Below are 14,664 nucleotides of genomic sequence, written 5' to 3'. Positions count from 1 at the left end.
TTGTTAAGTTACTTTGTCATGTAAGTTATATTAATTTAAGTTTGGTTCCTTAAGGTTTTCATAGACAGGTGGTAATGGGGACAAGCTCCCACTGCTTATTAAATGCTCCCTATGGTGTGCACCTCAGACTCTGACAACCAAGTCCAGCTCATGGCCTTCATGTGTAGCTTCAGTACTAAACCCAGCGGAACTATTTCTACTGACAGGAGAAGGGGAAAAGTCGGGTTACCGGCACCTTAAAACCAGTCACTTTAGGCAGATGGGGCATGTTAGCTGTGATTGCAGCTTAGAGAAGGGAAACTCTGATCTCAAACCTCGGCTCCCTTGCAGCTCTACCCACTCACGGAAAAGGCTTCAGGAGCAAACCCGAGGAAGACTCCAGAGCTGGAGTCTCTAAGGCAATCTTACATGCGGAAAACTCCAGAGCTCCTACATTCAGTTCAATGCCGGCTGGCAACTCCTGCGACATAATACTAGTGCCAAACTGCATTGGTCTTTGCCGTTCCTTTGAATTCATTACCTGTGTGGAGAGGGGGAGCCTGCCGCATGGGCAACAGCTTGTTCTCCATATCGTACTGCTCTGGTTTGTTTGCATATCACTTAGACAGCTAGGACCCAACATCTATGGGCAAGCCCAACCAACAGAGGACCTTGAACTTAGCTGCGTGTTAAACTATATGATCTTTCTATTTCTGGCCTTACTAGCACATGGTACGGGTAGCAATCCTGAAATCACAACCCTGGAGTTCCTGTCTTTAACTTAGCACCTAATTCCCTATACTCACTTTGCAGAGTCTCTTCACCCATCCCATCCACATCATTGGTGCCAATGTGGACCACAACCTCTGACTGCTCACCCTCCCACTCAAGAATGTGGACTTGATTCAAGATGTCCCTGACCCTGGCACCCAGGAGGCATCAAACCTTCTAGGAATCTCGTTTTCATCCACAGAACTTCCTTTCTGTTCCCATAACAAACAAATCCCCTATCAGTGCAGCCTCCCTCTTCTCCCCACTTCCCTTCTGAGCCACAGAACCAGACTTAGTGCCAGTGACCTGACCATTGTGGCTAGGTTGTAACCTCTGCTAGGTTATCCCCACAACAGTATCCAAAGCATTAATCCTTTTGAGGGGGATGGCCACAGGGGTACTCTGCACTGGCTGCCTATCCCCTTATTCCTCCTGATGGTCACCCAGTTACCTGTGCCCTGCACCTTGGGTGTAACTAATTCCCAGTATGTCCTGTCTATCAACCCCTCAGCCTCCTGAATAGTCCAGAGTTCATCCAGTTCCAGTTCCTACTCTATTTATATTAGTGTCATGAGTATAAATGCCATTACAATGAGCTGTTTGCAGCAGCACATATGAGGAAGCATACAGGAGCAAGATAGATCAGCTGGTTGAGCGGTGTTGCAACAACAACCAACAACGTCAGTAGGACCATGGAATTGATTGTTCACTTCAGCAGAGGAAGTCGAGGAAACACACACCTGCCCTCATTGAGGGATCAGCAGTGGAAAGGATGAGCAGTTTCATGTTCCTGGGCGTCAGCATCTCTGAGGATCTATCCTGGACCCAATATATTGATGCAATTACAGAAAAGACATGACAGCAGTTATATTTAATTGGGAGTTTGAGGAGAATTGGTATATCACCAAAGACTTTCGCAAACTTCCACAGATTTACAGTGGAGGGCATTCTAACTGGTTGCATCACTATTTGGTATGCACAGGATTGTAAAATGCTGCAGAAAGTTGTAAACTCTGCCAACTCTTCATGGCCACTAGCCTCCATAGTATTGAGGACACTTTCAAAAGACAATGCCTCAAAAAGGCAGCATCTGTCATTAAAGACCCCTATTACCCAGGACATTGCCTCTTCTCATTGTTACCATTAAGGAGGAGGGACAGGAGCCTGAAAATACACACTCAACGGTTCAGGAAAAGATTCTTCTGATCCAGCATTAGAATGGACAATGAACACCTCACTATTTTTTGCTCTTTTTTTTACTCCATATATATATATATATATATATATATAATTATTAGTCATTAATAAGATTTTTTGTTATGTATTGCAATGTACTGCTGCCACAAAACAACAAATTTCACGGCATGTGCCAGTGATATTAAACCTGATTCTTATACTTTACAAGAACATTTACAAGGATGTTGCCAGAACTGGAGAGCCAGGGTTATTGGGAAAGGTTGAATGGGTTAGGACTTATTGAGCGCAGGAGAATGAAACGTCTTATTATGAGGGGAATAGATAAGAATGGGTGTCATGGGGTTAGGATGAATGGTGAGATATTTAAGGGGAACCCGATGGGAAACTTTTTCACTAGGGTGGTGCGAATGTAGAATGAGCTGCGAGTGACATGATAGATGGACGGTCAGTTGTAACATTTAAGAGAACTACGGGGTAGGTGCTTGGCGGATTTCCGTCTGGGTGCAGGTCGATGGGACGTTTCTGTACTATCGTGCTCTATGTCTCTTGGATGAGAACAGAAATCATTTACATAAATTATTCAAGCTCATAATGTAACATACACAAAATACTGGAAGAACTCAACAGTCCAATAGTCTTGGTCAGAAACATCGCCTGTTTATTCATGTATATAGATGTTCTGTGTGTTACTCTGAATTTCCGGCATTTGCAAGATTTCTGGTGTTTGTTTATGCAATGATGTCCAGAAAAAGTAAATTCTCAAGGCATTTATACTCCGGATATGTTTGTCCATAGGATTTAGTTTTGCCCAAAACAAAAACTTAAATGCATTTATACTCGACACTAGCCCAAAAAGTCTAATTATCGAGACATTTCTACCCCGTACGGGGAACGAGATTGATCAGTATCATCACCGCCTCCGCTCCCTGTCTCTGAGGTTCCGCGTTGCCTGTTTCCGGATGGTGCTTGACACTTCCGGACATGGCCGGCGAGGAGAGCGAAGGCCGAGGCTGCGCCGTCCACGGCTGCAATAACACCCGCAGCAACCTGTGCGAGTGGCGGGCGGCCGTGTGCGAGCAGCACAGGCCTTTGCGGCACGCCGAGTGCCCGTGTCTTGAACCCTTCTGTTTCTACAGCTTCCCGAGCGGCGTGGAGGAGCGCGGCCGCTGGCTGCAGGCGCTGCGGGGCCGCGGGTTGCGGGTATCGCCAGTTCCCGACCCCGGGCCGGAGGCCACTGTCTGCTCGCAGCACCTGGAGGAAGGTACACTGCTCCTCGGACTGGGCCTCTGCAAGAAGCCGAAGCCTGATCAGTCTCCGTCGCTGTCCCCTTCTCCAGGCTCGCCTCCACGGCCCGGAAGGGAGACCCGTGCCAGCCGCGCCCGCAAGCGGCGGCACCCCGGCCCCAAGCCGTGGCACTCGCGGGAGCCGGTGGCCGCTCCCCGCTCCTGGGAACAGGCCGCGGTGCAGGCCATCATGGGGCTCCGCTGCAGCTCCAGCCAGCGGGTGGCTCGCACCCTCATCGCCTGCCTCAAGGGCGAGAATGATCACCTGCGACAGCGCAGCCGGCAGCTGGAAGCCGCCCTGGCCGCCACCGCTCGCCAGCTTGAGCGGCTGCAGCGAGAGTGCCGCTGCCACCAGCAGAAGCCGGGCGCTGAGACTGGACCTCAGCCCGAAGCCGGAGAACCGCCCGAGCAAGTGCCCGGCAACGAGGTGACGGTGGGCTGAGGGGCTCGGCTAACGCGTTGGAAGCTCCGGGGGTCAGAGGGGGAGGGGGTTCACCCCGGCTGCTGCTTCCTTCTGCTCCCTGGGGGCAAACCCACCACTGCTTTCGGGCACGAAGGACATCAGATCCTCCAACACCGGGTCGCGTTACCCCAACTCTTCTAATTTAAAACAAAGGATTTGTGCGTTTTCACTTCAGCCTTTGCCTGAATCCTTTTCTCGCTATCAAGTCTTCAGCCAGAGAGAAAGTCAAATGACATTTTGTACAGAAATGTTTTTGCATCCGTGAAATCGTTCCGGCTACTGGTTCAACTTCCAAGAGCGGGGACCTGACGACGACCCGGCCAATGGCTGAGCGAGTTTTTCAGCTGGTGACTGTAGATTTTCAGCACCAAAATAATCTTTCCTGGACACTTAATGATTCTTGTCGATATGAACGGACCATGTTAAGATCAGCAGAAGACTTGATACAGAACTCTTTTTTGCCTGCAGTTTCCTCTGGAGATTGGATTGTTTACTATCGCTGAACCCTTTCACATCCATAAATTGCATGGCTTTACGCAGGATGTTTAAAATGAGCTCCTTTGCACATGGATCCTGCAATATAATTACAGACGGCAGTAAAGCTGAACCATCGGAGGCCATGATTAATATCACCTATGACATCTGATCTGGACAATGGATTGATCACGTTCTTGGTTCATGCTGCATCTGTATCTGTCAACTTAGTTTATATTAGGTAGGTGATTCTAACTGAGGGTGTACTATTCAATATTGGCACTAGCTTCAAACAGTGCAGTCAGTATACTAGGAAAATAGCACTTTTATTCTCACAGAGGATGCTGGTTGTTATTGGTGAGGTTGAATACCCATTCCTCCAGCCAGTTAAGGTGTTCAAATGGATTCTGTGCAATTCTGTTAATTTATATCTGCTCACCTGCAGCTTCTTTATCAGTACAATTCAAATGTTATTGACATTGAGAATTCAAATAGCATTGGGTCAATTTAGACTACATTCACTGTATTAAGTGGTGCCACCAGAGAGGAGGGGAAAGCCTAAAGTTTGACAGTTAGCGTTAAAGCTTGTGGCATTGGAGTTCAGTTCTGAAACTGCCTCAGGAGTTTGTGGTCCTCTCCATGAATGTGTGGGTTTCCTCTGGGTGCTCTGGTTTCCTCCACATTCCAAAGACATGCTTGTTATTAGGTTAATTGGTAATTGTAAATTGTCCTATGATTAAGCTAGTGTTAAATAGGTGGGTTGATCGGTGGTGTAGCTGTTGCACACTGTATCTCTGAATAAATAGAAATCAATAGTGATCTGGTCCCTGTCCAAATAGACCTACAAATTGTTGAATTGTGAACTAAAACAAATGCACTATGAGGCAGAAAACCAGTGCTTGTAAATGAACAATAAATAATGTTTTGCCAGTCCATTCTCCAAATTTAGGAAAGAACTTTTGAAAAGACTAAATCCACACTATTGCTGCTAAATACTTTCATTGGGTGGGATTCTTTCATCATGTGACTTCACTAGAACTCTTAAAATTGATATACTTTTTTATGGCCCAATGCACTGAAATCATGGTATTGTTGTGTGGCAATGCACCATCAAATATTCACACACAAAATGCTAGAGGAACTCAGCAGGCCAGGCAGCATCTATGGAAAGGAACAAAGAGTCAACGTTTCAGGCTGAGACTTGGCTCAGGATGCGACTCTTCCTTCCCATAGATGCTTTTGAAGGGTCTCAGTCCGAAATGTTGACTCTATTCCTGTCCATAGATGCTGCCAGAGAAGGAAAACTGATCTCAAACCTCTGCTGCCTTGCAGCTATACCCACTCATGGGGAAGACTTCAGAAGTAAACACCAAAGTAAAATCCGGAGTCCCTAACACAGTTCTACGCTGAGTTCAACATTGATTGGCAGCTCCTGTAACACCACTGGTGTCAAACTGTATCAGTCTCTACCTTTCCTTTGGATTCATCAGCTGCATGGGCAACAGCTTGCTCTCCATATCAAACTGTCCTGGCTTTTGTACTGATTTGCAAAAGACAATTAGAATGTAACATCCATGGTCAATCCCAGCCAATGGAGGGCCTCAAATGCTGCCTGACCTACTCAGTTTCTCCAGTATTTTGCGTGTGTTACTCTGGATTTCAAGTATCTGCAGAACCTCGAACCTCTTGTGTTTGGGAATAGTTCAGCTTTCTTCAAAAATTGAGGAACTGGTTATAGGTCTTTATAAAATTTTAGTTTTTCCTTTCATTTTGTGGGATGAATTTAGTTTGCTGTTGGGTGATAAGCAATCACTGGTGAGATAGTGGAATAATCTGAAGGCAACAATAAGTAAAATTGAAATACTTGGTATATAAAATTGTAAATTTTTAGCTGTTTTTGGAAAGAAAGTTAATGCTGCAGTTTACTGAATTAAGTTGTTTAAAATGTACAGTAAATTTTATTTGGTTTTGTAAAATTCTGTTCAAATTATTTTTTTAAAAAGCTTTCTGTATCAATGAGACCTCATTAAATCTGTGCTGCAACTTTTCATGTGTCTTTGCTTCCATGAAATGGATGATTCTTGCTTCTGGTTAATAAACTTGATGTCACAAGTGACTTCATCACTTGTCTGAGGGCAGGAGCGGAAGCCCAGTCATCAAACTGAATTGAATAATTGCTTCCAAAAGGAATGGGTAGTATGAAAATGTAAGGATACAGGAAAACAGCGATGAGAGTCATTATCAAAAGAATGTACATTTATAAAACAAAATTGTTCTTGCTTTCTTGGAAACTTAAAAGGATGCAAATTAAATCGTAAATCAGGATACAGTTGACTTTTTTAATAAAACAACCATTTACAAGATTGTTACACAATATAATGATTACAAGAATCACACAATTAGCATTTCATCCATTTTGTAGATCACGCACGCCTCAGTTTTCAGCTAACCACTCAAAGCAGCAGTATATAGTTTCTGGAGTGGGCAGGATACTGCAGTATTGGTACAATGATTATTTAAATACAGTAGATCCAAACTAAGTTACATGTATCAGAATATAGATACTGATGGCTTTGCATTTTCACAGAGAAACAGTCTTGTCATCAGCAGTACAGAATACAGAAAGCTATGTGCAGTGACTGGGTCAGTTGCTCAAAATGTTTGATTGTTTATTTAAGACAGTTATAAAAGGCACCACTCACAATTCTAACACCTCCCCACCCCCCAAACTGTCAAACAGGTTCAGTGACAGCATTTGAAAGTAAGGCAATCTTCACCACTCAGGAGTGTGCTATTGCAGAGAAAATCTGTGCATTCTAGAACAAAAAAACTATAAAACAGCCCATTGTCAACTAAAGCAAGCCACCTGAAGTATCACTCAACCTGGTTTCAAATGTTAACGGTCACTCTGTGCAGTTCTAGCATTTTCAACTACTGCACAGTATCAGTGTGTTGGGGGGCCGAATCCACGACCTCCAAAAAATATTCTCTTATTTACATCAGAGATCCAAGTGGTTAGTAAACAGATCCTGTTTTATTCCTTTGCAGGAGTTAAATATATAACTTTGGTGCCTAGGGAAGCACATTTAATAAGGTCTTTCAGAAAAAAGCAACTAGATAGTTCCAAAAAAGATGCACAAATGGTAAAAAAATGTAAACACTAATACTTAGGCTAGTTTTGAAAGTATTAATGCACTCTGGCATTCTGTACATGAAAAATATTGTAAGAGTCACATTGTGTTCTCTTTCTAATACTGGTATCTGTACAACTACAATCAGGCACTTTCTTAGCACTCTGGACCTGGGTTACCATATTTTACCTCCTACATCACTTAATGTGCCCCCACCACTACCACACAACACTGTCAATGGTTGGGATTGGTACAGAGAAACACTATGACCAGTTTTGTTCACTTTGATTACGGAATTCACGATGGCTAGCCTGTACTGGATGGGCCAAAGGTCCTGATCCCATGCTCTTTGTCTATGACGATTAGCAAGTAATTCAGTAATTAAACTTGATACCATCAACAGAAGAATAAATGGGGAGAAGGCCTTTTATTTTAAACTTACAAAGCTCAATTTGAAAGTGAGGTCTGTCCAGTTTAATTAACATGTGGAACTCTTGGCAGGGTTAATTCACAAGTCATCAGCCCAACAAGTATTTGTGCACATTTTCAATATTCATGCCATTAAATATTATTTTGCTGCTGGGGATCCATTGCCAACTATACTGGTAGAGAAAGTTTGGAATTCAAAAGGTGTGGCTGAGTCCGACATCCCATACTTTAGTTTTATTCAAAACATCCTTGCTGTTTTATCTTTGCTTAATTAGAGTAAGTAAAAATACTGAATGGGAGAATTAAAGGGAAGGTGGGTAGGATAAGAAAAATAGGAATTGAAGTAGGATGTATTTAAAGGGTGGTTGAAGGTCAACATGAGCAGTATAGATTGGGCAAATGCAAGCAAGCTTTTTCCACTGAGGTTTGGTGAGACAACAACTAGAGGTCATGCGGTGCAAGGTGAAATATTTAAGAGGAACCTGGGGGAACCTCTTCACTCAGGGCGGTGAGAGTGTGGAATGAGCTGCCAGCTGAGGTGGTGGATATGTGTTCGATTTCAACATTTAAGAGAAGTTTGGATAGGAGGGGTATGGAGGGCTAAGGTCCAGGTGTGGGTTGATCAAATGAGCCAAAGAGACCGTTTCCGTGCTGTAGCGCTCTATAACTCTGGACCTGGTGAGCTAAATGTCCTGTTGCCACACTGTATCTCTATGACTATGACAAATAAAATAGGTTGGAAAAAAAATCTGAAAGGATTAGCTGTTTATTTGGCTATGAATTTGAAGTAGTGACCTGCTGTCTGTGTATGAAGGACATTGCTTTGATCAGATGATCGCATTCTGGTATAGTTTTTAGGTAGAAACAATAAAACTGGGTGTGCCACATTTCTGAAGGACTTCGGAAAGTTCCAAAGGGAGGCTATGGGGATGCCTCCCTATGGGGATAAATCAAGTCCACCTGTACATTCAATGAGGTGGACCTCATTGTATATAGTTTATGATTATTTGCACTATTGTTTTTGTTTGCCTTTAATTCTGTACAGAGAGAGCTCAGGGAAACCGGCATCAAATTCCCTGTATGTGTCCTCATACTCGGCGATAATAAAGGATTCTGATTCTGATGCAGAGGAAGTGTGATACCTAATAATTTGTAGTCTTGAGTAATTATGTCATCCTAGATCCTGCATGACTACTTTCTGGAGTTGAAAAGAAATTTCCCCAAAATTTAACTGCAATTGTTCACAGGTTTTCTTCTGGTTCTGTCCTACCCATTACTAGTGATATATGTTGGAGATTAAGATTCACCATCTAAAAGCATTTTTGACCATTTTTCTGAAGCTCTCAAATAAACTTTTAAAGTATAATTACTAAAATGTAGGAAATGTGGCAGTCAGTTTGATATAGTGCAATCCCACAACAGTGGTGTTGAAACTGTCCTCCCCACAGATTAATGTACTTTAAATACATCAGTACATGAATACATTGATTAAAAATTAAAGTTCAACCACCAGAAACAATTTCCCAGTCTTCCCCACCAAATATAGTGCCATGACATCTTCTACATCCATCCAGAGGGAGATATGACTTGATTTAATGTTTCAGATGCCAGACAGTGCCAGGAATGCACAACGCAAAACAGTCAAACTAGATGTTTGTGCTCAGATTAATGAAGTGAGATTTGAACTGGAACTTTCTACCTCAGGCACTGCTGACATAGAACTGACACTCCCAGAATGTTCGTTTTGCTACTGTAGTCCATCCATTTCAAGGATCGACGTGTGTTGAGATGTTCTGTACATCATTGTTGTGACTCCTTCTCTGGCCTTTGTGTCAGTTTGAATCAATTTGGCCATTCTCTGATCTCTCTCATTAATAAGGCATCTTTTGCCCACAGAAATGCCAATCACTGATTGTTGTTATCACATCATTCTCTGTAAATTCTAGAGATCGTTGTGCATGAAAATCCCAGGAGATCAGCAGTCTCTGAGATACTCAAACCACCCTATCTGGCACCAACAATTATTCCACAGTCACAGTCATTTAGATCACCTTTCTTTCACATTTTGACATTTGGGCTGAACAACAACTGAATGTCTTGACCATGTCTGTATGCTTTGATGCACTGAGTTGCTGCCATATGATTGGCTAATTAAATATTTGCATTTATGTACAGGTGTACCTAATAAAGTGGCCACAAAGTGTATATTGGGTATGGTGCATTTTGCTACTCTTTGCCACATCCATACTTAAAAATGCAGTAAATTACATAGATTTATTATATCCAAGTTAACATGTTAACTATTTGGAAGTCAACTACATAAAAGCCAGATTTCATTGCACAAAAGTAATGTCAAAGTAACAAACTTGTTCGCATCACCTATTCCATCTGCTTCACCTGTACCTTGAATGGTTACAGAATTAGACATAAACACCATGAAACTACATCAAATACAAAATTTCTTTTGCTGCCATTTTAATGAATGCTTTGACTTATTCAAAAGGAATTTCATGGAACACAAGCACTTTGAGTCCTGTTCATCTCTTCTTTATGATCATCAATTAAACAGGAACATAGCCCAACATTAACTTCAGACAATACTAATAGTTTACTTTTGTTTTGATAAGTAGTAAAATACCCATTCAGGGATTGCTGTGATTGCTGTACTAAAACATGAGAATCTTATTGGTCTACAAGTGATACTTCAAAGCAGACAATGGCAATGGCAGATGGTTGAAGATCTTAGAGCCAATCATTCCAGGTGGTCAAGATGGGATATAGTCGGTTGACCTTCATTGCTGGGATTGAGTTCAAGAGTTCTGAGGTTTCGTTGCAGCTCTGTAAAACCCTGGTTAGACTACACTTTGAGTATTGTGTTCAGTTCTGGTCACCTCATCATAGGAAAGGTGTGGAAGTTTCAGAGAGGGCGCAAAGGAAATTTACCAAGATGCAAGCTGGATTGAAGAGCATGTCTTTTAGGGTTTTTGTCTTTGGAGTGAAGGAGGATGAGAGGTGACTTGATAGAAATGTACAAGATGACAACTGGCATTGATAAGAGTGGATAGCCAATGCTCCACCCCCCAGGGCAGCATGGTAATATGGGAGGGCATATAATAAAGTGATTGGAGATATAGGGGAGTGTCAGAGGTAAGTTTTTTTTAAAAACACAGGTAGTGTTAAATGTGTGGAATGTAATACTGGGGGTGGTGGTAGAGGCAAATAGATTAGGGGTATTTAAGAGATTCTTAGACACATGAATGAAAGAAACATGGAGGCTATATGGGAGGGAAGGGTTAGATTGATCTTACCCTTAGAGTGGGTTAAAGGGTCAGTATAACATCATGGCCTGAACTGAGCTGTACTGTTTTATGTTCTATCACAGTTGGAGTTTCTTGCATACAAAAAAAGAACAAAATTCAATCATGAGCTTATAAGTACAGAGTAGCAAATGTGCCATAAAGGTGCAACGGTTAACTCCAAAAGAAAGAATATAACCACTCTTCTGACATTCAACAGATTTGCCATCATCAATTCAATCTCTGCTGCACCCCGAATCCCCATGATCAACACTCTCACGGGGCGGGTCTACAACTGACAAATAACAATGGACCGGTCACACAGAGCAGTGGGCAGTATTCTATGGCAAGTTACCTCCTTTGCAAATCCCCAAGCCTGGATGAGTGTAGCTCTAACACCACCAAAGTAGCCCACTTAGGGAAAACCTACCACTTTGCTGACATGCCCGCCACCTCCCAAACATTCTTTCCCTCCACCTTTGCCACAAATCTGCCCCAGTCACTCACCAAGGCCTCTTCAATAGCATTCTGCAAACATGTGTCCATTACTGCCTGGGATAAAGGCAGCAGGTGCATGGGAAATCACCTCCTACAAACTTAATATTATCAAATTATTATGGTATTTAACTTTTCCAAGCCATTCACCATGGTGATTCAAGAATTTAAGGTGCTCTTTCTTAATCATGGAGATAAAAATCCTGCAAAGCCATCTAATAATAACATGACAGCTTCACCAGGCACACTGCAATAGTTCAAAATGGTCACTGCCCAAGGACAATTAGCGGTGGGCAACAGATGCTAATCTTAACTGCAACACACACGTCCCTCGTAAGATGACAAAATAGCTCAGCATATAAAACTGTTTAAATAAATGTGTTCTTTAGTTTCTGCAGTATAATACTGTTTTTTTTCAAGTTTTAGTACATTAAAATACTTCTTCCTTTACTGTGAGTGCATAATAATAGAAAATATATTTTGGTAAAGAAATACTTTCCCACCTTTCCAAGTACACAAACACTTTGAAGTACAAACTTGAAGGTGACAATGCTCTCTCACCAGGGTAGGAAGGCAATCCAACATTGTGTGCCTTTTGGGTTATAGCTTCAACCAGTTTATTGCACTGTGCATTTGTCATGCTGTGACCAGGCAAACCTGTTTCACTATATACTGAGGGGAAGGGTGGGGAGACAGTGAAGTTCATTTGAGGCCATTTGTGCCCTCTGGCTACAGTCTCCACTGACATGTTCATGTGAGATGTAACTCATCTGAAAAGTTCACAACAAAATTTGGAAGATATTGCCTGAAGCAATCAGGTCTTTTAGATCTTCAGTCATACCACTGGGTGTCACAATCACCAAGCTGTCACCAGATCAAACAGACCCAAATATTAAATAAACAAGCAAAACAATGATGCACTGTAACAATTCAAATAAACATTAGATCAATATTGTTAAAGATTAACAAGTATCTTCATGGCATTAAACAGGAGCTGTAATATCCAATGTAAAAAATTCTACTGCATCCTGTGGAGTTACTTTGTTCGGCTAAGGTTTAATGAAATTACAATAAGTAACCACAAGAAAGGCAGTTTGGAAGATTTATGTCATTGTTAAAACTACAATCTTCATCAGCAACACACCAAATGCAAGGACTCTTCCCTTTTCATTACTCCATCTTCTACTTTGACCTGCCTGTCACTACCTTGCTGTAGCAGAAAGATTCACTCAGGACAATGTTAGAGAGGGCTCCAAGATCTTGATTACAATCACTCCTTAATGGAACCCCAAATATCCCACTCATACAAAACAGAAAATCTTTACCCCTTCCATCTAGCAACCTTGCCACAAATTGATGGAGTTAAGATTACATTTCTTTGATAATCTCTTTTTGTGCAACTGACCCATTAATGCAAATTTAGCAAAGTGGCTGTAGTTTTTTTCAAGGCATGATATAGGTAAACACAAATTGTCATAGCTTCAACAGCAGACATCTGAAAATCCATTTTAAGAGCAAGTTAGCAGCTTGCTTATGTGCCTAGGGGGAAAGAAAAGCAATTGTTGCTTATGAGAGGCATCACCTTTCAAAACGTAAAAATCTATTACATACACTTTAAATACTGCCATTTACAAAGTTGGAACATTTACAAAAAATTGCACATTAATCCAAATTTGGTGGGGAAGGAAAGGAATTAAGCAGCAGTGACACAGGTTACTGGAGCTGCAGAAGCTTCACAATATGACTGAGGGATTCTACTGAAGCAAAGGCCAAATACTGACAGCAAAGCCAGACCTCAAGACTAACACTGCATTCAGTGTCTATGGCCTTCTCTGCAAATTTGATCATGAGTAGAGTCCGTTTCAGGTCCAGCCAATTTTGCAATATGCTATTTCTGTCTGCATTACTGCCGCATGATTTGAGTGTATGGACCAGGTCATCTCTTGGTCCCCAAAGGAGGCACTGCAAGTAGACTTTGGCGTCTGAAATAAGGATGCGTTCTGAGGGATTAGGGTGGAGAAGGAGACCTGCAAGCTGCTGAAGCCCCTGGGAGTAGACTGAACGCCTGGGGATAGCTGGGAGGTCTATTCGGGTGTATTCCTTCTCTTTCAGTTCTGGGTTTTCTTCGAATGGATTGGGTAGATGCAGCATCTCATAAATGAGGATTCCTGTTTGGAACTCGTCACACTTCTTATACTGGGTGATGGTAATAATCTCAGGCGCAAGTCTGGACTGATCCCTTAAGACTTCTAGATCTACCACCTGGCTTTTCTGCTTGGCCTGGGAAAAGTTACTAATGATAAGCCTTGGCAATTCTGTGCCTGTAATTGCATTTTCTGCTTCACAGTTTCCCACAGCTCCATGTCCACATCGCACCAAGAGCAGATTCTCCAATCTCAAGTCACAGTGTGTAACGTGATGTGGCTTCAAGTGATTGAGGCCAGCACAGAGTTGGAGCAGTAATAAGCAAACCTGTCGCTCATAGATGTCTGGATTTCTTTTGTGCCGAGGAGCTGATTCACGCACAAAATCAGCAACAGTTTGGTATGGAACCTCTCGAGTAATGACTACCACACGACTTCTGTGCTTGCTGGAAGTTCCTTTGCCATTAGAGCTGTTTCTTGGCTCATGTGAAACATCTGACCTATCTTCATCATCCTCTTCTTCTAATACTGGAGCATTGGGATCCTCCCAGGGAAGCATGCGGACTGGTACCTCGGCGAGGAAGTGCCCACAGTCTTGCTGGATGTTGAAGTGCACGGCAAGACTTTGCCTTACAGCTAGACTATGGTAATACAGTTGCTGGGAGGCTTTCGCTCGACTTTTACATATCTGAAAAAGAAAAGATGGAAGTAAACATCTAGGGCACTGTAGAAGGATACTAATGTGACAATAATACAAACAGTATTACCAATTCCAATCTCTCCTGCAATTGCACATTTTCACCACCAGAGAGAGCTTCATGACTTTCAGAGAAAACCAAGTCACTTGAATCTACCTAGAACTGCATACATAGGATCTACAAAAAGCAGCAGGAATTTCATTCCAGCTAGTCTGTGGCATTGTTTATGTAATACACAAGTCTCCTTTCAGCTACTTATCTCTCCACTCCCTTCTTCACATTTTTATCCATAAGCTCGTGAAAT

At 42.4% G+C, this 14,664-nt stretch overlaps 1 protein-coding gene across 4 annotated transcripts in view; it reads right to left on the bottom strand.

The window, feature by feature from the left end:
* Positions 1-6,486: 6,486 nt before the first annotated feature.
* peak1 (pseudopodium-enriched atypical kinase 1) overlaps positions 6,487-14,664 on the bottom strand; it is a 227,253-nt gene continuing 219,075 nt past the window's right edge. For all 4 annotated transcript variants that reach the window (XM_073025541.1, XM_073025542.1, XM_073025544.1 and 1 more), the window contains one exon: positions 6,487-14,350. In XM_073025541.1, coding sequence (XP_072881642.1) covers positions 13,232-14,350 — 1,119 coding nt within the window. In that variant the 3' untranslated portion in view covers positions 6,487-13,231. The remainder of the gene's footprint in view (positions 14,351-14,664) is intronic.

The sequence above is a fragment of the Hemitrygon akajei genome, chromosome 21 (assembly GCF_048418815.1).
Source record: "Hemitrygon akajei chromosome 21, sHemAka1.3, whole genome shotgun sequence".
Lineage (NCBI taxonomy): Eukaryota > Metazoa > Chordata > Chondrichthyes > Myliobatiformes > Dasyatidae > Hemitrygon > Hemitrygon akajei.
The sequence above is the reverse complement of the archived record's forward strand: the minus strand, read 5'-3'. Positions and strand labels throughout refer to the sequence as shown.